Below are 24,931 nucleotides of genomic sequence, written 5' to 3'. Positions count from 1 at the left end.
AAAGCTCCACAGTCTATCCTTCGTTTCACCTTTCTGTTTCTGCGAGCTTCGGCCCTGTCAGGGAAAAAAAGAAAGAAGGGGGCGGTGGCAAAGACTGCATCGGCCCAGAAGCAAAGAAGATATAAAAGGGAAGTAGTTGCCACCGAAGTCCTTGGCTTTACATCCAGAGTCGCTCTCACACTTTTTATGTTTGATGATACGCATCCTACATACAGCTTAGGAAAAAGGATCAAGCCCCTATCTACCAAATATACAATAATCTAGCTCTACTGATTCACTTCTATTGAGTGAAGCACAAAATTTCATTACAAAACCAAAAACCAAAAAACTAAAAGCCAAAAATGTCTGATATAAACGAAATGGAAATTCCATCCAGAAAGGATGAAATCAGACAAGTTACCCCAAAGGATCCGGTGCAAGAAATGGAGGATAAGAGCACGTACCATGCTAAGATAAAGAAGTCTGATTCTGGAAGTGTTCTAGGCGCTATACCGTTGAATTCAAGGTCTTCTAGCAACTCCAGCGTCACATCTACAGGACAAAGCAGTAGGCGAGTAACAAAGAAAACAACAAAGAAGAAGAAGAATGCTTGCTACTTTGATTCGTGTTCGAGTGCGGCATCAAAATTCATTGGCGACTGTAATTTCTGCAAGGGCCATTTTTGTTCGAAACACAGACTAATGGAAAACCATGCCTGTGATGGCTTAACAAGCTGCAAAGAACAGCTACATCAAAGAAACGCTGACAAATTAGAAGCAGAACAAACCAAGGCTCCAAAGATACAAATTTAAAACCGTATCACGACGATTTCATACAAACGTCTAATTTCACTGGGAACTGCATAGTAACGTCTAATCGGTCATCACGTTACACAAGGGAAAAAAACGCTTTTGATGCATCTCTCTAAAACGATATGTATAAATTACAAAGATGGTCTCTTTTTTTTCTTTCTGTTTTTCTCTCTTGATTCATAAGGAGAGACCGCTTATTGTAACCACTTACTCATATATAACGTCTAACTAATAATCATAATAATAATCAAGAAGTGGTGCTTTATCTCCAAAACCCTTTGCGCAAGAATTTTGGAAATTTCTTTTTCTTTCTCATTCCTCTTTTTCACTGTACATGCCGTTCACGAGAAGAAGAAAAAAAGAACGCTCCTTTCTCATGTTTACAATAAATCTTTAAGCGTCTACATTATCCAAATATAAACAAACAAAACCGGACTCACCTTTGCCATTTACTTTTTCCCTTTTCGTGAAATATATGCGGAAAATCGTTCTTCCGCATATATCGTTTTGCGACCCAGAAGATGTAAAAAAAAATGAGAGAATAATCTTTTTTCATCATTTCGGAATGTTGCATATATTGAAAAACTTCAACGTAAGCTTGCTCAAATAATAGAACAATTGAAGGCACCTTCTAAACAAGGAGACTCGAAGAAGAAGAAAAAGAACGAATAGACTAAGAAACAAAATCATCTAGAAATGGCTAAGAGACCCTTAGGTTTAGGCAAACAGAACAGAGAAAAGAGGAGAAAGGTGGAGAATGGTGAAAAGAAGAACGATGAAGCTTCCAGAGAATCCACGCCATTAAGAAGCCAAATGAGCGTCGAGCTTGATGATGACGCTGACTTGGATGACGAATTGGCCCAATTGAAAGGTTTATGGTCCAAGTATTTCCATTCCGACAGGGACGACGAATATGTTTTGAACGGTATTGTCCACGAGTGTGACAGATTACTACGTCTTTCCGAGGAAAAAGAGGAAATTAAGAAGACTTTGAACGATGTCTTTCATGGTATATATGCGTTAGCCCTGTCTGAATTGACTATTTTTAAAGCGGGCGATGAAGAAGTCACTGAAGAAAAGAGAAGAAAAGATGTATCTTCATTTTTTAAATGTGCTATCGAAAGAGTCGAATCGGGCCTTTCACGTTTTCCCGACTCCCAGTTCTTGAAACTAGTTCTGGCGAAGATCATTTTCCAGAGAATTCCGTTGGAACACATTTCCATTCTCGATTCTAAATCAAAGGATGAAAAACTCGATCTCGTAGAACAATTTGAATGTGGTAAGAAGCATTTCTCAATTTACGAAAACGACACAGAATTAACGTACGAGGTTCTACAGATGATGAATGATTTATTGGACATTGTTGAGAATTTTGGCCGCGAACAATCCATGCAAGAAGGTATAGATAGTGATAACGAAGAGGATGATGAACTCGTTGATATCAAATTAGAACCAGAACATCCCGTATTTCCTTTACAACAATCATTGGAGGACAACTATGAGTGGTTAAGAGAACATTTTGGCAAATTGTTGGACGGCATGGACACCAATTCGGAAATGTACCCATCCGTCGCCAACACCATCGGTGAACTATACTTAAAGAAGGCTGAAAAACCTGGTAGAATTTTCCTAAGTGTGCAGTACAACGATGACAGTGCTGAAAAGGCCAGTGATAAAGAAGCCATGGAGGCACAGAAATCCGCTTTGAAACATACAAAGAAGGCTTTGCAGTATTTGGAAAAAGCAAAATCGGAGGATGATCCAGACACCTGGGTCCAAGTCGCCGAAGCGTACATCGATCTTGGTAACTTACTTGACAACGAAAGCGCTGAACAAGAAGGAGCTTACAAAACTGCCGAAGAAATCTTGAGCAAGGCCAACAAGGCCTCCCATGGCAAATTCCAAGATATTCTTGACAATTTCTCACGAAACTAAGAGCAATAGTGCTTTTTTGTTTTTTCAATGTATCTCTATTTACACCATAACATTTTTATTCGTATTTTTTTTCATCTACCTCCATAGGAAAGTTAAAAAAGAACTATATTTATTCTGGCGCGTGCCAACAATGCGGCCGAATTATCACAATAACCAATACTTTCGGTTTTCTTTTGAGTTTGCGGTGCTCAGCCTCGTCATGAACCTCCCCGTTATGCGTCTACAGGTTCAGAAGCCAAATCAACAAATTTCCTTTGGGGGCAATCTAGAGTAATAGCACCAACCATCCTATCCGTGGAAGCATTCTCTTTCCGTTGCATTTCCCTTCCGGACCTTGTTCGGACTCGCTTCCATGGAAAGATCTGGTTGCCCTTTTGGTATTCTTTTTCCTGTATATTTGCGCAGAGCAGCAGTACAGCAGGAAAAATATGCCAGGGACCACAGGAAAGCAGCGTCGGCTATTGATAGCAGCTCCGATACTCCTTATTCCCACCAATAGACCGAACTTCCTGTGCTAGGTCAGGCCCCAATCTTGCACGGCCACGCCTTCGAGGTTCTGTCGCTGCCGCCCCCTAGCTGTACGTAAGCTTGCCCCGTAATTTATCCGCACATGGCGAGAACCTCTTAAACTTTTTCCGTTACCTCGCTCTCTAAAAGGGAATAGGTGTGGTTTTAATCGGTTGTACCACGGAGCTCTAATTCTAATTTGCGCTGTTTATTTTCTGTGGTGTTTCTTCCATTTTCGCCCAAAAGAGTTGAGAAGATGAGCAAAACATTATATAAGGTTTAATTTTCCGACCCCAGAATTAATAGAAGCAGGGAGACTTTTTCTTCAAGATTGTATAAGCTAAGCGATTTTCTTTCAACAGTAGGCTTACAGTTCGTTAACCCTTTACATAAACTCAGGCTATTTGGACCTTCAAAATAGCATACTTAGGGCGTGAGCATTTACTGCTGGTTGTTGTATAATAAATTTCTCACCAGCCCTTTTCTGATTATAGACGTTGAGGAATTTAACAATGTCCAATGCTACAAATAATACATGGAGTAGTCTTCTGCCACAGCTTGAGGCAGCAGCTGACAGCAACTCCCTTTATGGTGGTATGATACCGAACCTCCGTTTCAACGTCGCAATGATCGTCATTTGGGGAATACTGCTGGCAATACATGTCGTACAATTAATCATGCGCCAGTACTGGTTCTCGGTCGCCTTTATATGCACAGGTGTTTTGGAAGTACTTGGCTACATAGGGAGGACGTGGTCGCACTCTAATGTTGATAACATGGACGCTTTTCTTTTAAACATGATTTGCTTGACTATAGCTCCTGTGTTCACCATGGGTGGCATATATTATCAACTTGCAAAGCTTATAGAAGTATATGGTCACAGGTTCTCATTATTGCCCTCTCCAATGGCGTATTCTTTTATTTTCATATGTTCCGATATCGTATCGTTAGTGGTACAAGCGGTGGGTGGTGGTCTTTGTGGTGTAGCGGTCACGGATGGAACCTCGACAACGACCGGTAATCATGTTTTCATTGCTGGTCTGGCCATTCAAGTCGCATCAATGGGTATTTTTCTTATTTTATGGTGCCATTTCCTTTTCCGCATATATATATCTGTAAGATGGGAGCACATCAATGCTAAATCCATCTCATTAAATCTCTCAAAGATACCTCAAACAGAGATTGATTATCTATACAGGGAAAAATACCATTTTTTGCGACTCGAACCTAAACGTTGGGTTTTCCATTATTTCAATCTGGCACTTACTGTAGCGGTCATAACCATTTTCACTCGTTGCTGTTATCGTTTGGCGGAACTAGTTGTCGGTTGGGACGGCTATTTGATTATACACGAATGGTACTTCATAATTCTGGATGCATTGATGATGGCCATTGCTACAGTGACATTGACAATTTTCCATCCAGGATATGCATTTAAAGGTAGGAATACTTCGATTCCAATCACACCTGGCCATGTCGATCCTGAAACACTGCCACATGCGGACAATACTGAAGATATTTTGGACACTTCCGACTCAAAGCAGTTTGATGTTGAAAAAGAGGAGTTTCAGGCGAGTATGAAGTATCCAATCAGCACTTTTAAACAATTCATGTCTAAAATAGGGAACTTATTCTCCTCCAAAAAGAAAGGAGAGGTTTAGCGATACCAAAAGTTCCCTGAACGTCCATCTAATTGTTTATTTGCATCTTCAAATTTGTCTTGTTTTTTCGATGTTTTCAATTATACAATTCAATTTGCTCCTTTTTAAAGGAAACGGACAGCATTCACTTTCTTATAATTTCGATGTCGAAATATGTGGAATTTTAGTTCATATAGATTTTTTTTTCCCTTTCCATGGCTCAATTAGCCTTCGGGGCCCTACATACTTTCTATGCTATATCTGTATCTTCGTATAATATCCCTCGTTTACTGTTTTTTGCCTTAGTTTGACGTAGGTGGCTGACTTGACTTTTCTTCCTTTTCTGGGAACGATTTTAATTGAAAAAAATAATCAACCTACCAATAATTCTGACAGAAAAAATTATCTATTCTACATATGAAACAGACCGCCATGTTGGGCTGCTCAGAAGAGAACCACAATTTTCTAGGTTTCATTCAACTGGAGATTATTCAATTACCGGAATACAAGTAAGAGCAGGCTGGTAGTCTGTATTTATGTAAACGGTAGAGCTAGATAAATAAGCAGCCATTGATACATGTACTCATGAAACTAATTTCTGAGTAATCTCGAACGAAATTTGTTATTTCACTCTCAAAAGCATTGACTTGTGAATGTATTTGCGTAGCTTCTTTATTACGAACACCACAAAAATTCATTGTGCCTTGTAAGACTAAGAAAGGAGGTCTGATATCATCGGCTTCTCAGAAAATATCACCTTTAAAAAATGGCCTCTCGTAATATTATTTAATATTTAGTTCTTGCTTTGCATTAGGTAACACTTCATCGTCTTGGTAGAATACTCCGGGTAATCAATAAAACGGGATAAGTTTTTCAACTATCATAATAAAAAATCAAACCTCATCGACAATGGTGCTGGAAAATAATGCATTTTGTAGTAATTAATAGAGAAGCTCCTTCAAAGAACTGTCAAAGACAATTTTAATAATATTATGGGTGTCCCATCGTTTTTCAGATGGCTGTCTCGAAAATATCCCAAAATCATATCTCCGGTATTAGAAGAACAACCTCAGGTTGTAGATGGCGTCATATTACCAATGGATTACTCTGCCCCAAATCCAAATGGTGAGTTAGACAATCTATATTTGGATATGAACGGTATTGTCCACCCATGTTCGCATCCAGAAAACAAGCCACCTCCAGAGACTGAGGACGAAATGCTTTTGGCAGTTTTCGAATATACCAATCGTGTGCTGAATATGGCAAGACCACGGAAGGTACTTGTTATGGCTGTTGATGGTGTTGCTCCTCGTGCTAAAATGAATCAACAGCGAGCACGTAGATTTAGAAGTGCTAGGGATGCTCAAATTGAAAACGAAGCCAGAGAGGAAATTATGAGACAACGTGAAGAAGTTGGTGAGATAATCGACGATTCTGTTAGGAACAAGAAAACCTGGGATTCAAATGCAATCACACCCGGTACCCCGTTCATGGATAAGCTTGCCGCGGCTCTACGTTATTGGACGGCTTTCAAACTGGCCACCGACCCTGGTTGGAAAAATCTACAGGTAATTATCAGTGATGCTACCGTCCCTGGTGAAGGTGAACATAAAATCATGAACTTTATTAGGTCTCAAAGAGCCGATCCCGAGTACAATCCTAATACTACGCATTGTATATACGGTTTGGACGCAGATCTAATTTTTTTAGGTCTTGCTACCCATGAACCACATTTTAAGATTTTAAGAGAAGACGTCTTTGCTCAAGATAATCGGAAAAGAAACAATTTCAAGGATACAAATAATATGACTGAAGAAGAAAAAGAGCTCCTTCAAAAGCAAAACGCCGAACAGCCTTTCTTGTGGTTGCACATAAATGTTTTGAGGGAATATCTGTCCGCTGAGTTATTGGTTCCAGGCCTTCCCTTTACATTTGATTTGGAAAGGGCTATTGACGATTGGGTTTTCATGTGCTTTTTCTGCGGTAATGACTTTTTGCCGCATCTACCGTGCTTAGATGTCAGGGAAAATAGTATTGATATTCTTTTAGATATTTGGAAGGTGGTCCTACCGAGGTTGAAAACATACATGACTTGTGATGGTGTCTTGAATCTTCCTTCTGTCGAAACACTGTTGCAACACCTTGGTTCCCGTGAAGGGGATATATTCAAAACAAGACACATTCAAGAAGCAAGGAAGAAAGAAGCTTTTGAAAGAAGAAAAGGGCAGAAAAATATGTCAAAAGGTCAAGATAGACATCCTGTAGTGGCTACAGAACAATTACAAATGTATGATACGCAAGGTAACTTGGCAAAAGGTTCATGGAACTTGACTACCAGTGATATGGTGAGATTGAAAAAGGAGCTGATGCTTGCGAATGAAGGAAACGAAGAAGCAATTGCCAAAGTTAAAGAGCAGAGTGACAAAAACAATGAGCTGATGAAAAATATTAGTAAAGAAGAAATAGATGATGCAGTCACTAAGGCTAATAAATCCAACTTCAATCTTGCCGAAGTCATGAAACAAAAACTAATAAATAAGAAGCATCATCTTGAGAAGGATAACGAAGAGGAGGAAGAAATTTCCAAGAATAGTAAAAAAATTAAGACAGAGAAGATTGATTCAGAAGGCGATCTTGATGCAGAAATCAAAGCAGAGATTACAGCAGATGTATACGATAGAGAAGACGCCGAGACTCTAGAAATATCGAGAAATTCATCCGCTTACAATACCTCCATCGCCAGCGAAGCCCCCCCGAACGGGGTCTTTGATACGGACGAATATGTCAAACTGTTTGAACCTGGTTATCATGAAAGATATTATACAGCGAAGTTTCGCATTGCTCCTAAAAATATCGACCAACTGAGAACAGATATGGTAAAATGCTATATCGAAGGTGTAGCTTGGGTATTGATGTATTATTATCAAGGCTGTGCCTCCTGGAATTGGTTTTATCCCTACCATTATGCTCCCCTGGCAACTGACTTCCATGGATTCTCTCACTTGCAAATGAAATTCGAAGAAGGTACTCCGTTCTTACCCTTTGAACAGTTAATGAGTGTCTTACCAGCTGCATCTGGTCATGCTTTGCCAAAAATTTTTCGATCTTTAATGTCTCAACCTGAGTCAGAAATCATTGATTTTTACCCCGAAGAATTTCCTATAGATATGAATGGTAAGAAGATGTCCTGGCAAGGCATAGCACTGCTACCATTCATCGACCAAGACAGATTATTAACAGTCGTCCGCGCGCAATATCCTTTACTATCTAGTGCTGAGCGGGCAAGAAATGTTCGTGGCATGCCTGTTTTACTGATAAGCAACAGAAACGCTAATTATGACAGGTTTTCAAAGAAATTGTACTTGAAAGATAATAACAACCTTGTTGAAATAAAGTTTCAACATTTCAAGAGTGGGTTAAGTGGTATTGTATCGAAGGATGTGGAAGGGTTTGAATTGAATGGGAAGATGGCCTGTCCAATTAAAGGAGGATCGTTACCAGATTTATCCACTAGTTTAATTTTGAAGATGTCATACAGATTAATTCCATTGCCATCAAGGAATAAATCCATTATATTGAACGGATTCATTCCGTCAGAACAGGTACTAACGGCTTATGAACTTGATTCCATAATGTACAAGTATAATAACCAAAACTATTCCCGCCGTTGGAACTTTGGAAATGATTTGAAGCAAAATATTGTTCCAGTCGGACCTAAAGGTGTCACTCAATACAAACCAAGGACTGGCGGTTACCGTGCCTTCTTTTACTTTGCTGAGCTCAATAGAAACAACATTCAGCCCGTCAACAGCTATGGTAAGAACAGCTACAACACTCAATCTGGTTCTAATAACAGTAGGTACAATGGTGGAAACAGTAATTACAGCAATAATTATGGCAATAGTTACGGCAATGGTTACAGACAGAATTCCAGTTACAGGGGCAACGACCTTTCCGGAAGTAGGAATGGTGGACAATATCGCGGCAACGGCTACTCCCGGAATAACAACCAGAGTCGGTATGGCAACTCAAAATAAACAGGCGTTAGCACGAAATTTTTTTATATCCACGCCCTTTTTTTCGTTTTTAAGATAAATGTAGTGTTCAAATATTTATCTAATGTTTATATGACTATAAAGGGTGTACCAAGATATTGATATTTACGTTTACAAAATGCAAGCAATAGCGCTTCACGATTGAAAAATGGACCCATTCTGATGTGCTGCATGCACGTTCCCTTTCAAAAAGATCGAGTCCATCTTGAACCGAATGGCCGGACTTTTATTTTTGCTTATGTATCTGTAAATTGTCTTTCCTTTAATTCAGGGGAAAATAGAATGACTTTTCTCTGGAAAAAAGAGAGAAGCAGCAACGGCGACTGCTTTTAATACGGCACTCTTTTTTTTTTTTTTAAGTTGGCAAGCTCAAAGGCAACCATGGCCCTACATCCTTCCAAGGATGAATACAGCTGAGTGGGTAGTCCAAGATATGTTGTACCAATCCCTTTCTTGGCCAACATACAAGTCTTCACTGGAAAATCTTGCAACAGGCCATCGGGTAACGTGGGGGAGGGGGGTTGTGGAAAAACGAAATAAGGTTTTCTAATAAATCCGACTGACTTAAGCAGGATATTTCTCGTACGCGGGTTTTTTAATCAATTTTTTTCCTGCTTTCTAGAAACACGGAAAATCTTTTAGCGAAAGCAGCTGTTTATTCCATAACGGAAAAATTCTGGGAGTTATTAAAAGACAGAGTTATGGTTTAGAAAATTTCCTTTTAAGTTACCGACTCTCTGCACGTTTCGAATCAAATAGATAACAAGGAAGGCCTCAAGAGGTATCATACCACAAAGGACCCATTTAATATATTAGGAGCTTTCATTGATCTCGTATTTCCATTATCATCGTCATTACAGAAGGATTTGCGCAACTAAACGGGCAGGAAAAAAAGATGTTTGTTTCACCACCTCCAGCAACAGCGAGGAACCAAGTACTGGGGAAGAGAAAGTCAAAGAGGCATGATGGAAATTCAAAGTGTGTGCAACCAGGCGCTGACGCAGAAACTGGCAAATGCATTTCTTATTTTGGGTCCAACAACAATCCTTCACATTTTGGTCAAGAGATGAACACACCAAATCATTATAGTCTAAACTCCAATTCGGGGAATGGTAGAAGTAACAATAATTTTGTTAGTACACCACCAGAGTATGCAGATAGAGCAAGGATAGAGATTCGAAAAAGACTACTTCCATCTGCAGGAAATAAAACCATGGATGCAAGCAATGCCTTTCCAGAAAGTGCGGATATACAACAGATAGCCACTCCAGACAGTCAAAGTTTTGTTTCGGATCATGCATCTTCGTACGAATCCAGTATATTCTCACACCCATCCACTGTGCTAACACATGTCACCACAGACAGTTCATCAATTGATATAAAGACGCCGAAGTTCGTCACCGAGATAACACTTGAGGACGCTTTGCCTAAGACGTTTTATGATATGTATTCTCCTGAAGTGCTTATGTGTGATCCTGCTAATATTCTCTACAACGGACGTCCCAATTTTACAAAGCGTGAGTTGCTAGATTGGGACCTAAATGATATACGATCTCTGCTGATAGTGGAGCAATTGCGGCCTGAATGGGGATCTCGATTACCAACTGTAGTGTCCTCTGGCATTAATTTACCACAGTTCAGATTGCAACTGCTTCCTCTATGTTCCAGCGATGAGTTTATAATTGCAACATTGGTTAATTCAGATTTGTACGTAGAGGCAAATTTAGACCGCAATTTCAAGCTAACAAGTGCAAAGTATACGGTGGCATCAGCAAGAAAAAGGCATGAGGAAATGTCAGGATTCAATGAGCCTATCATGCGCTTATCTAAGCCTGAATGGAGAAACATAATCGAGAACTATTTGTTGAACGTTGCCGTTGAGGCCCAATGCAGATACGACTTCAAGCAAAAACGGTCTGAATACAAGAGATGGAAATTGCTAAATTCAAACTTGAAAAGGCCCGATATGCCTCCTCCAAGCCTCATACCCCATGGTTTCCAGACGCACGAATGTTCCAACTCAGGTAACCTTTTGAAAAAGGCTTTGATGAAGAATTTGCAATTGAAAAACTACAAGAATGATGCCAAGACATTAGGTGCTGGTACACAAAAAAATGTCGTTAATAAGGTGTCACTGACCTCGGAAGAGAGGGCAGCTATCTGGTTACAATGCCAAACCCAAGTCTATCAAAGACTAGGTCTAGATTGGAAACCCGACGGAATGTCATAAATCCTGGAAAGTCGCAAACCGAGCTTCTAGGAATATCAAGCAAGCAAACGAAAATTTTAATTTAAACGTGTTTGATACACATAATTTTTATAGATTTTAACGAACATTCAACTTTAAGTAATACCTTTAATAATTTTAGTACACTTTAAAGCATAGTGTTTTAGAGGTGCTCAATAAAAAAAAAATGGCCAAACAAAACACACATGCGCATTCTGTTTAAAAACGATATAAAGAAAACAACGAATTTGAAGACAACCCTTTAAGTTATTTATGACCGAAATAGCGTCTTCCAACATTTTAGTCGTTTGCAATGAACTCTATAATTATTCCTATTATAGTTACTATTATTGATATAACAATATTACCCGTAGTTGAATTTTTCAATAAAGCAAGATATTGCAAAATTTGCACTACCTTTAAAAAAAGACCGATCGCCATAATCACCACCACATGCCCTGTGATCAGCCAAAATAATCAAAAAGGTAAACATCGTCTTAGAACTGAAATGAGTAATACAAAGAAAGACCCGGCTGATTTACTAGCTTCTTTGAAGATCGACAATGACAAGGAGGGCACAATCGGAGCTTCAACGGGAGAGACAGTTGCAACCCAACCAGAAAAAACCGCTGATCTGGCCAAAGTTGAAGAAAAAATAGCTCCAAAGACTGAAGAGGAAAAAGAAAAGGAAAAAGATAGTAACTTGATTAGCTCGGAATATGAGGTCAAGGTCAAACTTGCCGATATCCAGGCTGATCCAAATTCCCCATTGTATAGTGCCAAATCCTTTGACGAATTAGGATTAGCGCCAGAGCTATTAAAGGGTATATATGCGATGAAATTCCAAAAACCATCCAAGATCCAAGAAAGAGCGTTACCGTTATTATTGCATAACCCACCTAGGAACATGATTGCTCAATCTCAATCGGGTACCGGTAAGACTGCCGCCTTTTCCTTAACGATGTTGACAAGAGTAAACCCAGAAGACGCATCTCCACAGGCAATTTGTTTAGCCCCATCCAGAGAACTGGCTAGACAAACATTAGATGTTATTCAGGAAATGGGTAAGTTTACAGAAATAACCAGCCAATTGATTGTCCCAGATTCTTTTGAAAAAAACAAGCAAATCAATGCCCAAGTAATTGTTGGTACCCCAGGCACAGTCCTCGACTTAATGCGTAGAAAACTGGTGCAATTACAGAAAATCAAGATTTTTGTTTTAGATGAGGCGGACAACATGTTGGATCAACAAGGTCTAGGTGATCAATGTATTCGTGTTAAAAGATTCTTACCTAAGGACGCCCAACTAGTTTTGTTCAGTGCTACCTTTGCTGAGGCGGTTAGACAGTACGCAAAGAAGATTGTTCCCAATGCTAATACGTTAGAATTACAAACGAATGAGGTCAACGTTGATGCTATCAAACAATTATATATGGACTGCAAAAACGAAGCCGATAAGTTTGAAGTTTTGACTGAGCTTTATGGTTTAATGACCATTGGATCCTCTATTATTTTCGTTGCAACCAAAAAAACGGCAAACGTCTTATATGGTAAATTGAAGAATGAGGGCCATGAAGTTTCTATCTTGCATGGTGACTTACAGACTCAAGAAAGAGACAGATTAATAGACGACTTCAGAGAGGGTAGATCCAAAGTTCTTATTACCACCAATGTTCTTGCTCGTGGAATCGACATTCCTACAGTCTCAATGGTAGTCAACTATGATCTTCCCACGCTTGCCAACGGGCAGGCCGACCCAGCCACTTACATTCACAGAATTGGTAGGACTGGTAGGTTCGGAAGAAAGGGTGTTGCGATCTCCTTTGTACATGACAAGAACTCTTTCAACATTCTATCCGCAATTCAAAAATACTTCGGTGATATAGAAATGACTCGTGTTCCAACAGATGATTGGGACGACGTCGAAAAAATAGTGAAGAAAGTGTTAAAGAATTAGATCTCTAATATATAAGAACGTGAAATACATAAAAGTCTAATCTGGTTCCAAAAGATTTTCTGTATTCTTTTGCAGCATCAATAAATAGAAGCTGAATCCACATTCATTGCTTAATCACATTTAATATGACATTAGTGTATCATAATACAAAAGAAAACATATTTATAACCCTTTTCCGCGATTTTGACGTCATTTCTCTTTTCTGCGACACACTCTGTATTTAGATATGAATTGCAGGTATTATCTTGATCATGATCATAACCATGATGACATTTCGCGAAATATTTGAATTAAAGAAAGAGAAAATAAAGCTTATTCACTTTTTTCGCTATTATATAAGTCTTTAACTTTACATAATTTAGGGATAGAAAATAAACACATTTGGCCAAATCGTTTTAGAACCTAGTACCAATATTTATATACAGGTAAGTGAGGAAACTCAATTATACAAGAAATCATACAGTTATAATTGTGGGGCCAACATATCCATAAGTGGAGATTGAATGAATGCCACTCCAGCAATGAAGAAGGTGCCGTTTAATACAATCGTGTACAATGGAGATTCTTTAAAAGCTTGAAATCTTGACTTTGGTTGTTGTGAGGAAGCTGCACCTGCACCTGCATCTGGCATAGCAAACATACCGTTCATTTTTAATTCTTCAAATTTGTGTCCTGGCTCGTTTTCGTTTCTTTATACGGGATCAAGTTGCAGCGTATGGCGTATTGTTCATATGGTCAAAGAAGTTTGTCTGTCTTATTTTTACCTCTCGTCTCTACCTAATTTGCGGAAATATTCCGCGTACAAAATGACCTATATCGCAAATGGTTATACATTATTTGCTATATGTATATGTATATGTATAAGCATAGAAGTATGCGTCTAGTCCTGCGATTCTATATGTATCATACTGATTTCACCTGTGCGTACTACCACTTAAATGGCTCCCGTGCAATCCATTTACAATAATGTCCTTCGTATTTTCATCTTACTATATCGATCCTGCGATGTAATAACCTTCTTCAGCTGACCTTGTTAAATGCAGATTTGTGAAACTAGATGTATCTGATGTTGTTTCGGCGTCATCCATATCAAAATTAGTGTTGATACCCGCTTTTGCTCTGAATGTTGATGAAAAAAACCTCTTAGAGTTGCTGTGAATTGCGGACAGCAAAAATATCCTCAAATCTCTCATTTGGCCGATCACAGTATCCCTGCAATCCCCATTGTTGTACTTCTTCTTTTTCGGAGCTGAGTTGTGTGGCCTACTATTTCTTTTAGAAAGTCCCAATTTCCTCCTGTAGTTGAACATCTGTGACAGATATAGTGTCATCCGGTAAAGGTATAAAAAGAAATCAAATGCATATAATCCTAAAAATGGTATTAGCAGAAAAGCTATGCATGCACGACAGATGTATTGAAGTGATTGAATAACAAGCAGTAAAACTATTTCGAAGGCCTCTAACATCGCCCTCAAAAAAAAAATTACTTACTTTCTTGAAGTTTCTGTGAATTTTATTAACCAATGAGTCTAATACTCAATCACTCTGAAAAAGTAAAAGTTTTATGGCGCTGTTCAACTTCAGTAGACTACTATGCATCAACAGGTAATCAAATCACCCTCCCTTGAGATGTTTCTTTTTAACTGTAAATTAAAAGGAGATCCAATTCTAAATAATGCAAATATGATTTAAATGGCTGATATGTGTTCAAAATCACTGCTGTGAGTGAAAAGAAAATTAATCAAAAGAGTTAATTAAATATAGCGGGTTCTAAAATAAAAAAAAAAAAACAAAGATCCTATTGTTATATACCGGATCAATGCTGCTCTTGAGTGATATTTTCCAGATCATGTACGATATTATCCCACGCGGGTAACGGAAGCTGGAACAATAAAAAGACCGTTAACTGCAGGAAGGTATATAGATACGAAAGACAACATCAGCAGTATGACCGCATTTCCGATCCTCATTTTTTACTGAGACAGTTCATATAATTTAGTAATAGAGATACAAATATACATCATTTCGTAACAGAAAAGAAACAGAAAGATAGATATCAAGAATCGAATCATACTACGCGAACACTTCGTTTTCTTGTCTCTTTCTATTTCCTTCTCTAATTTATTGTATACACTCACTGTACGCCAATAACGCTCAACTCTAAAGTCCAAACTCTGCGGATATGTAATCGGACTGGTACAGTGATTTTATGTAGTTCTGCTTCGGGGTCCACATTTGTTGGCAAGACCAGTTCAATAATTTTCTCTGATTTATCTTTCCAAGAGCCAAACACCTCCACTTCTAAGTCGATGTCTTCTTCACCCCACCAACACTTACGGGCGGGTTTTCTCCAGAAGAGTAGCAGCTTGGCGTTGATATTAGGCTTTGGTACTAGGTCATACAATTTGGGCAACTCTGGCTGTTTATTTCTGGTTTGTGAACTGTGCCTGGAGGAGGAATGAGAACGCACGTTATCAGCTAGTTTCGACAGCCTTGATTTTCTCTTGTCACGAGTGGCAGAGGGTGTCGCACTTCCACCCGCAAAATTCCTCGTCGTAGAAAGGGTACTGTTAGATTTGCTTGCAGATAGAGAGTTGACCGATATATTTGATTGTATTGGAGTGATGAAGTTGTCTTGAGATCTGTGTTCTGTCTCCCACTTGGCCTTTGCCTCGTAAAATTTCTGCCTGAACTCTTCGGTGGTCTCGTTAGCCAACCGGCAAAGGGATAATGAACTTATGACTGTTTTTCCAGTTTCTTGAGTCCTGTTACCCCAAAAAGTTTCCTTCGTGAACCCGGAGGAACATAGCATATCCATCAAGTGTTGTTCAGCGGGTCCCAGCTTTTTCGAAGCAGATTTTACCTTTGAAGAAGAATTATCGTCTTTCTCAACCTGCTGTTGTTGCTTTAGTCTATTCGAAGAATACAAACCTTGGAAAATCGATGTCTTTGAAGTTAAATAACTGCCAGCAGCCATTTTTACTTGAGCCATAAAATGTCGCAATAAGTCTTCATTATTTTCTTCATTGGTAGAATCAAACTGAAATTCTTCCTGAGGCACGCAATAGTAATCCAAATCTTCTCTTAAAACAATAATAGCGGGTTTTTGATGTAGGATGTCTTGTTCATTGTTGCCTGAAGTCGAATTGTTACTGTTCAGTCCAAAAAATCCCTTTGCATTGGAAACAAAACCACTTGATGGCCTGTCAAAATATTTCTCCACAGGATGATTATACAAATCATCATGCGCTTTTGTATATATCTCCATGATATACTCAAAACAATCAGGAGGAAAATTAACAATGTACACTTCGTCTTCTCTGGTCAAATTGGTAATGACTTGACCACAACGGTCCAGAAAAACGCCTGAGGGGAACAAACATAACAATAAGGATTCAGGAAGAGACATCAACTGGTCCCTGGTGATAAAATAGTGGTTTTCCTGGATATTCAAATGAATAAGTGAATCACCGTAATCCTCTTCGTTACCCTCATACTGCGAGTTTTGTTGCTGCTGCTGTTCCTGTAAAATGGGAGCAGACTCAGCGTTATCTGGAGAAACTTGAGTAATTATATCGTCCATCGTTCCGTTAGGTATAAGCTTAAATAACCTCTATCTTTATCAGTTAATGGGGAGGGGAGGAGGGATAGCTTAAGCGTGGAGTGGTGCTTCCTTTTGCGTTATATCTTCTTTTCGGAATGAAGGAGAAAACTAACAATAACTACACAACAAAACCACTACCGGTCAGAATATTTCTCAATTAACTATATTAAATAATGTTGTTCCTTTTCTTTTCTTCTATTTAGTGGGAGAAAACTTTCAAATGTTAATAGAACTTTTTTCCACTTTTGAATCCTTATCTCTCTATTACCTTTGGGGGGAGAAGCAAAAATGACTCTAAACTGACGCCGAGTTAGAGACTCTCTCACACTCTATCACTATGCCTATGGCGTAAACTCGAAACAACAAAAAAGACTGCTTGCTGTCTTGTTACTTTCCTTTGTACTTGTGACTATGAAACATAAGAAATTGGCTATTGAATATGGCCCGTTCTGACTAAAATCTTCTCTTCTTGATAAAATTTGCTTTTTTATTTTGAATTGCCCTCCTTCGGGTCGTTTGGCAGAAACAACCCATACACCTCGCAATGGCGAAACCGCAAATTCCTGATAAGTACAACACAGCGTGCCAGTTTGATGTTATTTCCTGGCCATTACGGTGGCGCTTGCACATACCTGCATTGACCCATCAAACGGCATTCCCACGCTCTCATTAGGCCATATTTGGCTTTCGCCTTCACTTTTTGCTCTATTTTTCGGTTGCTGCAACCTATCATTTTTTTTTCCACGCTTGCCTTTTGCCGTTCTTTGCACTATAAAAAAGAATGAATTGCGAAAATTTTATCTGCTCAATATTTCGTTCCTTCATTGAAGTGAAAAAGGAGCAGAAGTACTATACAAGAAGGTAGATTACTCCTCTGGAGTTCATATGAAAATCCTTGAGAGCGCACGACTACATATACTTTGAAGTATCAAAGCATTTGAATAGGCGCAATTCAAGCCTTTTTTTTTACTTCTTTTTTATGATGAATTTGTGTTTTTAATCTTATCTACATTATCTGAATTAATAGCTAACAATAGTTATAATGGAAGATAAACAACTATCAATAAATTCTGAAATTTTTTCTCTTGTAAATTAGTGAGTTCTTGACAGGCGCACATATACATAAGAATTTGTCCGTATGATGGTACGTACACTCCCGTACATAGATATTAGGCTCACATTTCATCGTCGCTGTTGATTAAGAATTCATCCTCATCCGGATTCTTCTTATTTCTTGAAACGGCGTTCACTTTAGTTGGTGTAGTGTCCAGTGGCTCCGGTGACAGTGGCTGCCATTTTTTCTTGGTTTCTGTATCGGGAGTATCAATATAGGCAGTCTCCGCCACTACTTTTCCGATTGATTCGCCGGATTTTGTTCTTGTTGGCAGTTGGGGTGGGACATCTTCATCATCCTCAAGTCCGCCCTCGTTGTGTAATGTAATCCCGTGGCTTTCTAAAGAGTCCTCCCCGATTTGAGCACCAAAGGAGTTGAATCTCCTTCTCTCAGGTTGTTGTGGTCTTGTCTTCTTTCCACTTTGCGAAAAGTCCACAATTTCTGGCTCCCATTCTTCTTGTTGATCTTGTTGGCCATACTGGCTGTTGTTTTGCTCATTACCTGAAGCGAAGTTTTTCCTGTAAGCATCACTTATCCAGCTACTGACTTTGTTCGCCGTGTCCTGTAAAGAGCGACCAGCTCTGTCGGTGAGCTCGGGCAAGTCCTTTTCTACAAATTGAGACCACGAATCCTCTTCTTCCTCGGCATTATCGCCATACTCTCCCCTTTCATTGGGAGACAGGGGGTTCTGACGCCTTGCCGGTCTGTCCTTTGGACGCTGTTCGTGTGCGCTTTTAGCTGTACGGTCACGACGACGACGACGGGAATGCGAGCTATTGAACTGTTCATCTAACTGACGAGCTAATAGTTCATCTTGTTCCAATTGGGTTTGATGCCTTCTAGCCGGTGTCTCTAACATCTTCCTCACAGGTTGTGTTGGTAGTTCGATGTCTTTGCCCGATTCGGGATCCGATAGGAACAATAGAGCATTGAAAGCGGGATCCAAAGCTCCCTGAGATGCAATGATGACTGCTTTAACGTATTTTTCATCCAAATTGGGAAACGCATCCTTCAAATCTTGCAATATTGGATTCTCCTTTGATGGGCTCTCTTCAGGCTTCTTTCTCGCAGGCAAGGGAGGCTGCTCTTCCTCATCCTCCATCACATCCTTAGTAGTAGCTGCCTTTTCATCTTCAATATTTTTCAAGGGGTTGGTCGCTTCTTCTTCGTTCTGAGAGGCATCTTCACTTTTGTTAGCAGCATCGTTCTCTTTCTTCTCATCCGAACTCAGGTCCACATCTGTTGTCTTTGAATTATCTTCATCAATTGGCTGTGGAACATCATTTTTCTCAAGTAGATGAGTATCCTTATTATCTGTTTTTTCTTCCATGACTTCGATTCGACAATACCGTTTTGTTGTGTCTTACCGTGTAGCTATTTTTGAATCTCTTTACTTCAACTCCTCTAAGCTCAGCATTGTCTCCCCCCAAGCCCTTATTTCTGAAGATCCATTTGAAGAGAGGAAAATCCCAGCCAGACGTCGGTAATGACATACGTTCTTTAATTTTTCCACTTACTATATAAAGAGAGGACGATCAACATTTTTAATATCCAATACCAAATTTGTCTTAAACATATTTTCTTCATTTTTTTCTTTTGTTCCCAAATCCCCGGGAATATAATACTAAATACTCTGTTATATAGAACTTTCTATGCCTTTTCCTCTATGGCTATGGAAGCGTGGACAACGGAGACAAATAGACGAACTAATGAATATGGCTTTTGACAAATCTTCTTCTCGGTGGGTAAGGACGAAACTTATATCCTGACCTGCCTGTCATTAGTCCTTCAGACATTTTTGCAATCACTCAAGCTGCATTTCAGTATTCTTTTCTACTAGTGACTAGTTACATAGCGTTTTTCAACTTTCTTAGCTCTTGCACCACTTTGGCTCTGGGATATACCCTAGCAGTATCGCCAACCGCCGCTCTAACGGCAGGATCATCCAATCTCATGAATGGATTGTATTCCAGTTCATCACCTAAAGTAAAGTGACCAGAGGTGCACTCATTACTCTGGCAATACTGTTCCAAGACATCAAACTGCTTATTTTCTCCCCGGGCATGATATATCTTGGCTCTGATGAATTTAGCATTACCCTTGGTGTACTCGTGACCTGGGTATACTTTTACTTCACGCCAGTTTGGTTCGCCGACGATCCTTAAGATTGTCCTATTCAAAGCAATGTCCATATCTTCCCCAGTGCCCTCGAAGAATCTACCACAACCTGCATTGAAAAGAGTGTCACCTGTAAAGATGCATTGCTCAAACGTCTCCAAATCTCTGACGTGATAACATATAGAATCCTTTGTATGGCACGGCGTCCTGATACATGTTATTTTCAAGTTGCCCAAGAGGTATTGCTGCAAATGCTCAGGTATTTCAGTGACGCCAGGAGAAGCCTTGGATCCGCCAATTATCTTAACCTCACGATGGGTATTTCCTTGGCACAGGAGGCTATGAAGAGCTAAGTTTCCCGCTGAATGATCGTAGTGATGATGCGTATTGACAATAGCATCAATGCTCCTTTTCTCCTCGACACTTAAATCCGATGAAACTTCAAGAGGTTCTGCGGGATCAATCAGCCACGCGTTTTTTCTGTTCTCAGCACTTAATAGATAGCTGTAGTTAACACCGCCCGTCAGCCATCTCATTTTAATAGGCTTAACGTGCATCTTCCTTATTTGTTGTAGTAAAAACTTCATGCGGATGAAAATAAAGGCTATACTACAGGTTATAAGCAAGCTTTCCTTCCTACCATTCTTTTCTGGTCAACGTTGGGATGTCTGTGTATTTCTAAAATAAAGCTCGCTTCTTAACACATAAGTCATCTCGCCGCGATGCCGCCACTTCTCTATTTTCTCGATTAAGTAAAACATATATACTACCTTCATTGGCTTTATTTACAGACTACAATGATTTCAACACTTTCAAGCTTTTCCCCTTGCGAATTGTTGGATACCTAAAATGCTAACGTAGAGGTACGTTCTTATATCTGTTTATATTACCGCCAAAAAGGGCAACAGTATATTATATAAATTCTGATATTAAATAGAAAAAAGTAAAATATGGAGGTGAGAAATAGCGATATACTACAAAGTGAAAATGCCGATAAAAAACATAATGACCCGATTGCTATAACGTTAGGATAAGACTCCTTCTTAATTTCATTCTCATCTTTATTTTCGTTTATAATTTCATTTCAATCTTTCATTCTTTTCTTTTTTTGATAATCATACTTAGGTTTTGAAGCCACCACTCTTTGTCAAATCCACCTCTTTGGATTCAAGCTTTTTGACTAACTTGAGTCGCTGTAGTTCCTGCCACCTCGTCAGTTGAGCCTGTTTATGTAGTTCAAATCCGAAAATCTTTGGAACGTATCTTTTAGTTGGATGTTTGGGCACCATGTCTGGGAATGCTTGCAGAAACATACCTGGGAAACTTGTTCCGAAGTATGCACCATCAATGGAACTATGTCTCGAGGATTTTGGTATATAAAGGTCTTCACAAGATGGACAATATAATTTAACACAATCAATACCTGGAACGTCATGCAAACCAACAGGTAGCAACGGTTGTAGGTTACAGTATACACGAGGGCACCTTCCAAAATCAGCCTCTTTATACTTAGCATACATTTTCTGCAAACCTTTAATAGTTATGATATAACGGGCATGGATGAGGCCATACAATTTGCGAGAATCTGATTCTAGCTGTTCTAAACGGGCATGAGTCATGTTCTCTAGGATACTATCATCCAAATCATCCACAATATATTGAACCACATAAGAAAATTTAGATACCGTCTTTTGCAAATTCATCAAATTAAAACGATCTGTAATGTATTCAGGATCAACATCACAGAAATATTCATGTCCTTTTCTCCCAAGGAACAAATCAATCCACATATCTACATATTCTGATGAATCAGAGTCATCATCCATGAGTACATCATCTTGCTCAACTCTGGAGCTTCCTCTATCGGCTGTTCCTACATCCTCCGATCTACTACCCATGATCTGCTTTTCTATAAGTTCTCTGAGTCCCTTAATCTTGAAAAATTGAAAAAAAGCTACTGTTTCTTAAGCCAAAAATTGATGATAAAATACAGTAGAGAGAAATTCCACGTACCTGAGTAAATCAACTTATTAAGAGAGCAATCTATCTGTTTTGTTTGCCATTCCTCCCCATTTGATAGAGAAGTTAAATCAATACTTTCATTTATCCATTTGCACATTTTCTCTTCATAAGATGTCGACAAAAAAAAGCGCGAAAAAAAAATATTGGTTAATTCGGCCAACATTAGAAAGTCTCTACAAAGCGATATGCGAACTAGCTAATCTAAGATCCATATTCAATTCGCTAGGTAAGTAAGGAGGGCCTACACAGACAAGAAACGATGAGACTACTGAAGTATCCTTTAGATATCCAAGAAGAAAAAGTAAATGCCTTGGCTGCCCTTGGTCCCTATATTATTTTGGCAGGCAGTGATGGTCACGTGATGGCGTGGAAACAACAGCAATTAGTCGATACTGCCTTTGATAAAGTTATGATTAGGGATTTAAAGCCTGAAATTTCTTTTCAAGTGGACCGGGATTCTGCCGGTGATATATTCTTTTTGGCAGGGGATCTCGAAACGTTATATATTGGGTCTGAACATCGTTTGTGGGGTTATTCCGGTTGGCTTTGTAAAGACACCAATAGCATAAATCCTGTCGAAAAAATGGAGTGTAAGCTCATATTCAAGTGTACATCTCCAAGCACCATAACAGACGTGAAATACGACATAAATTTAGGTATTATATTTGTTCTTCTAAGTAATGGAAACAAGGTACTCTTGTTTCACCATAAAAGCTTCAATAAGCTATCGGAAATACCCATGAAGGCGAGCAAACCTGTTACGGGCATAACAGATCCTGCTGGCCAAACATTTACCATAATGACTGCCGATAGGTCAATTTTAGTCTATCAAGTCAACCGGACTGGTACACACAAACTCATAAATAAACTGACACAACATGTACAAATGTACCCGTTACATTATAAAATTTCAATGTCACCTCAGGCTGATATTTTACCAGTAATAAATTCGGTGAAAGGTGTACCAAATAATGCCACCAGTTGTACTACCTTACTTGATAGGAATAACAACTACAAGGTTACAAAAACTTTAGTAACACCCTCTTCAAATGGTTGCAAAGTCCTTGTCTATTCACCAGCATACTATGAAAAGCCTAATAAAAAAAAAGGTACAAACACACGTTATGACTTAATAGCCACTTCAGGATCTACAGACGGTACCGTTTCAGTATGGAACACGAAAAGAATGAAACCTCTGTTTAATGCATTGCAAGTTTCATCTACAGCAATAAATGATATGTCTTGGTCGCAAGATGGGTTTACTTTATTTGCTATTTCAAACGATACAACATTGTATACGTTCGCATTTCAAGAGAAGGATTTAGGTGTGGCGCTACCTCAAGAGGAAATAAAACTATTGCAAGAATTAAACAAAAAGCATCCAAAGCTTGAAGAACCAGTACTAGAACAGGTACCCAAGGATTTTTCAGAAAATATCAAAATTGAAGAATCTTCGAGCACAGCTTCTATTCCAAGCGATCCTAGTAAGCCATTATTAGGGAAGAAACTGTTAAAAAAGAAAACACCTAAGAATCAGAGTAATGGCATTAAATCCATCCAAAGCACAACAATGGAATTCAACACTCCATCATATACTGTTCCTAGGGACTTGAAAAGGAAACCGAAAGAGGTAACTCCGAATAACACTTCAAACAACGTCCCCAGCAGCAAGAAACAAAAGAAAGAATTACAACCAATTGACTTTTTAGATACCGGTCTTCTTCTTCCTAATACTTCTTTTTCGAGAGTGAGGCTTGCAACACCTAAAATCAGATCTACATTTAAGTACTCTCCGACTAATAGCCCAAACTTAATTCTCGAGGTCAAAAATGGCTCTGGCAATGAGCAAAGGCCAACGATTGTGAAACTTACCTCAAAGGTACTCGATCAAGACCAAGTTCTGTTTCAAGATTTTATTCCGAGGTTGATAACAATCTGTACCGCAGGTGACACTTTTTGGTCCTTCTGTAGTGAAGATGGATGTATTTACATATACTCTGATTCGGGTAGAAAATTAATGGCACCTCTAATATTAGGCGTTGGTATTAGTTTTCTTGAAGCATGCGGAACGTATTTACTCTGTCTAACGAGCATAGGGGAGCTGTATTGTTGGGACATAGAACGGAAGAGATTAGCATTCCCCATCAATACTATTTACCCGCTGTTAAACCCGACATTGCGTTACTCTGATGATATATTGACTAGAGCTGAAAATATAACGCTGTGTTCGATTACCAAAAAGGGTGTGCCATTGGTTACACTGAGTAATGGCGACGGTTATTTGTTCGATAAGGACATGGAAACATGGCTTTTGGTAAGCGATGGATGGTGGGCCTATGGTTCTCAATACTGGGATACGACTAATACTACGGGTCTGTCATCCAGTAAAGCGAGTGCAGATGCTTTTAATAGTAATGAAGCCAACATAAACGAAATGGTTAGCGACATTAAAAATGATAATCAAAGCATCATTAATTTTTTGGAACGCAAGACGAATGATGAACTTAATAGGAAGGGTAGGATTAAGAATTTACAAAGGTTTGCTAGAACAATTCTAATGAAGGAAGGGTTTGAGAATATGGAAGAGATTGTTACTTTATCTCATTTGGAAAACAAAATACTAGCAAGCATCAGATTGGAAGAATTTGAAGAATTTTCCAAATTAATGATGGTTTACTGCATCCGTCTGAGTGAATTGGGGTATATAGATCGTCTAGATGATGTTTTCCAATGGTTATATAATGATGTCTCCGTCAGTAGTGTCGACCCAAAATTTGTCGAAAAAGATTTCAGGAGGAATCTTTTGAAGAAAATATTAATTGCGTGCGGTGATATCAGACAGGTTCAAAGAGTTACTACACGTTATGCCAGGGAAATGAATATAATATCTTGAGTTGGCACTTAAGAACTTATGGATGAGACTTTTATTTTTCACTATATCTAGTATGTAATATTATTATT

General features: G+C 39.0%; 12 protein-coding genes across 12 annotated transcripts; 7 read left to right on the top strand and 5 right to left on the bottom strand.

Moving 5' to 3' along the window:
- Positions 1-341: 341 nt before the first annotated feature.
- Positions 342-791, top strand: TMC1 (Tmc1p; the record flags this gene model as incomplete). The annotated part of the gene is made up of 1 exon (XM_056231231.1): positions 342-791. One exon carries the CDS (start codon positions 342-344, stop codon positions 789-791), a length of 450 nt encoding a protein of 149 aa, XP_056085071.1.
- A 696-nt stretch (positions 792-1,487) lies between these two features.
- Positions 1,488-2,726, top strand: ETT1 (Ett1p; the record flags this gene model as incomplete). The annotated part of the gene is made up of 1 exon (XM_056231230.1): positions 1,488-2,726. The coding sequence occupies one exon, from the start codon at positions 1,488-1,490 to the stop codon at positions 2,724-2,726; it is 1,239 nt and encodes a 412-aa protein (XP_056085070.1).
- A 1,103-nt stretch (positions 2,727-3,829) lies between these two features.
- On the top strand, positions 3,830-4,894 carry RSB1 (phospholipid-translocating ATPase RSB1; the record flags this gene model as incomplete). Its single annotated transcript, XM_056231229.1, has 1 exon — positions 3,830-4,894. One exon carries the CDS (start codon positions 3,830-3,832, stop codon positions 4,892-4,894), a length of 1,065 nt encoding a protein of 354 aa, XP_056085069.1.
- A 971-nt stretch (positions 4,895-5,865) lies between these two features.
- On the top strand, positions 5,866-8,910 carry RAT1 (ssRNA exonuclease RAT1; the record flags this gene model as incomplete). The annotated part of the gene is made up of 1 exon (XM_056231228.1): positions 5,866-8,910. The coding sequence occupies one exon, from the start codon at positions 5,866-5,868 to the stop codon at positions 8,908-8,910; it is 3,045 nt and encodes a 1,014-aa protein (XP_056085068.1).
- A 913-nt stretch (positions 8,911-9,823) lies between these two features.
- STD1 (Std1p) lies at positions 9,824-11,158 on the top strand (the record flags this gene model as incomplete). The annotated part of the gene is made up of 1 exon (XM_056231227.1): positions 9,824-11,158. One exon carries the CDS (start codon positions 9,824-9,826, stop codon positions 11,156-11,158), a length of 1,335 nt encoding a protein of 444 aa, XP_056085067.1.
- A 505-nt stretch (positions 11,159-11,663) lies between these two features.
- On the top strand, positions 11,664-13,112 carry DBP5 (ATP-dependent RNA helicase DBP5; the record flags this gene model as incomplete). Its single annotated transcript, XM_056231226.1, has 1 exon — positions 11,664-13,112. The coding sequence occupies one exon, from the start codon at positions 11,664-11,666 to the stop codon at positions 13,110-13,112; it is 1,449 nt and encodes a 482-aa protein (XP_056085066.1).
- A 989-nt stretch (positions 13,113-14,101) lies between these two features.
- Positions 14,102-14,422, bottom strand: IRC23 (Irc23p; the record flags this gene model as incomplete). Its single annotated transcript, XM_056231224.1, has 1 exon — positions 14,102-14,422. The coding sequence occupies one exon, from the start codon at positions 14,420-14,422 to the stop codon at positions 14,102-14,104; it is 321 nt and encodes a 106-aa protein (XP_056085065.1).
- An 824-nt stretch (positions 14,423-15,246) lies between these two features.
- Positions 15,247-16,695, bottom strand: WHI2 (Whi2p; the record flags this gene model as incomplete). Its single annotated transcript, XM_056231223.1, has 1 exon — positions 15,247-16,695. One exon carries the CDS (start codon positions 16,693-16,695, stop codon positions 15,247-15,249), a length of 1,449 nt encoding a protein of 482 aa, XP_056085064.1.
- A 1,196-nt stretch (positions 16,696-17,891) lies between these two features.
- CUE5 (ubiquitin-binding protein CUE5) lies at positions 17,892-19,160 on the bottom strand (the record flags this gene model as incomplete). The annotated part of the gene is made up of 1 exon (XM_056231222.1): positions 17,892-19,160. One exon carries the CDS (start codon positions 19,158-19,160, stop codon positions 17,892-17,894), a length of 1,269 nt encoding a protein of 422 aa, XP_056085063.1.
- A 517-nt stretch (positions 19,161-19,677) lies between these two features.
- On the bottom strand, positions 19,678-20,535 carry GLO4 (hydroxyacylglutathione hydrolase GLO4; the record flags this gene model as incomplete). Its single annotated transcript, XM_056231221.1, has 1 exon — positions 19,678-20,535. The coding sequence occupies one exon, from the start codon at positions 20,533-20,535 to the stop codon at positions 19,678-19,680; it is 858 nt and encodes a 285-aa protein (XP_056085062.1).
- Positions 20,536-21,069: 534 nt separating this feature from the next.
- Positions 21,070-21,846, bottom strand: CKB2 (casein kinase 2 regulatory subunit CKB2; the record flags this gene model as incomplete). Its single annotated transcript, XM_056231220.1, has 1 exon — positions 21,070-21,846. One exon carries the CDS (start codon positions 21,844-21,846, stop codon positions 21,070-21,072), a length of 777 nt encoding a protein of 258 aa, XP_056085061.1.
- Positions 21,847-22,229: 383 nt separating this feature from the next.
- Positions 22,230-24,863, top strand: HIR2 (Hir2p; the record flags this gene model as incomplete). Its single annotated transcript, XM_056231219.1, has 1 exon — positions 22,230-24,863. The coding sequence occupies one exon, from the start codon at positions 22,230-22,232 to the stop codon at positions 24,861-24,863; it is 2,634 nt and encodes an 877-aa protein (XP_056085060.1).
- Between the last annotated feature and the right edge of the window lie 68 nt (positions 24,864-24,931).

This window comes from Saccharomyces kudriavzevii (assembly GCF_947243775.1).
Source record: "Saccharomyces kudriavzevii IFO 1802 strain IFO1802 genome assembly, chromosome: 15".
NCBI classification, from domain to species: domain Eukaryota; kingdom Fungi; phylum Ascomycota; class Saccharomycetes; order Saccharomycetales; family Saccharomycetaceae; genus Saccharomyces; species Saccharomyces kudriavzevii.
Note: the sequence above shows the minus strand (reverse complement) of the source record. Positions and strands in the feature narration are given on the sequence as shown.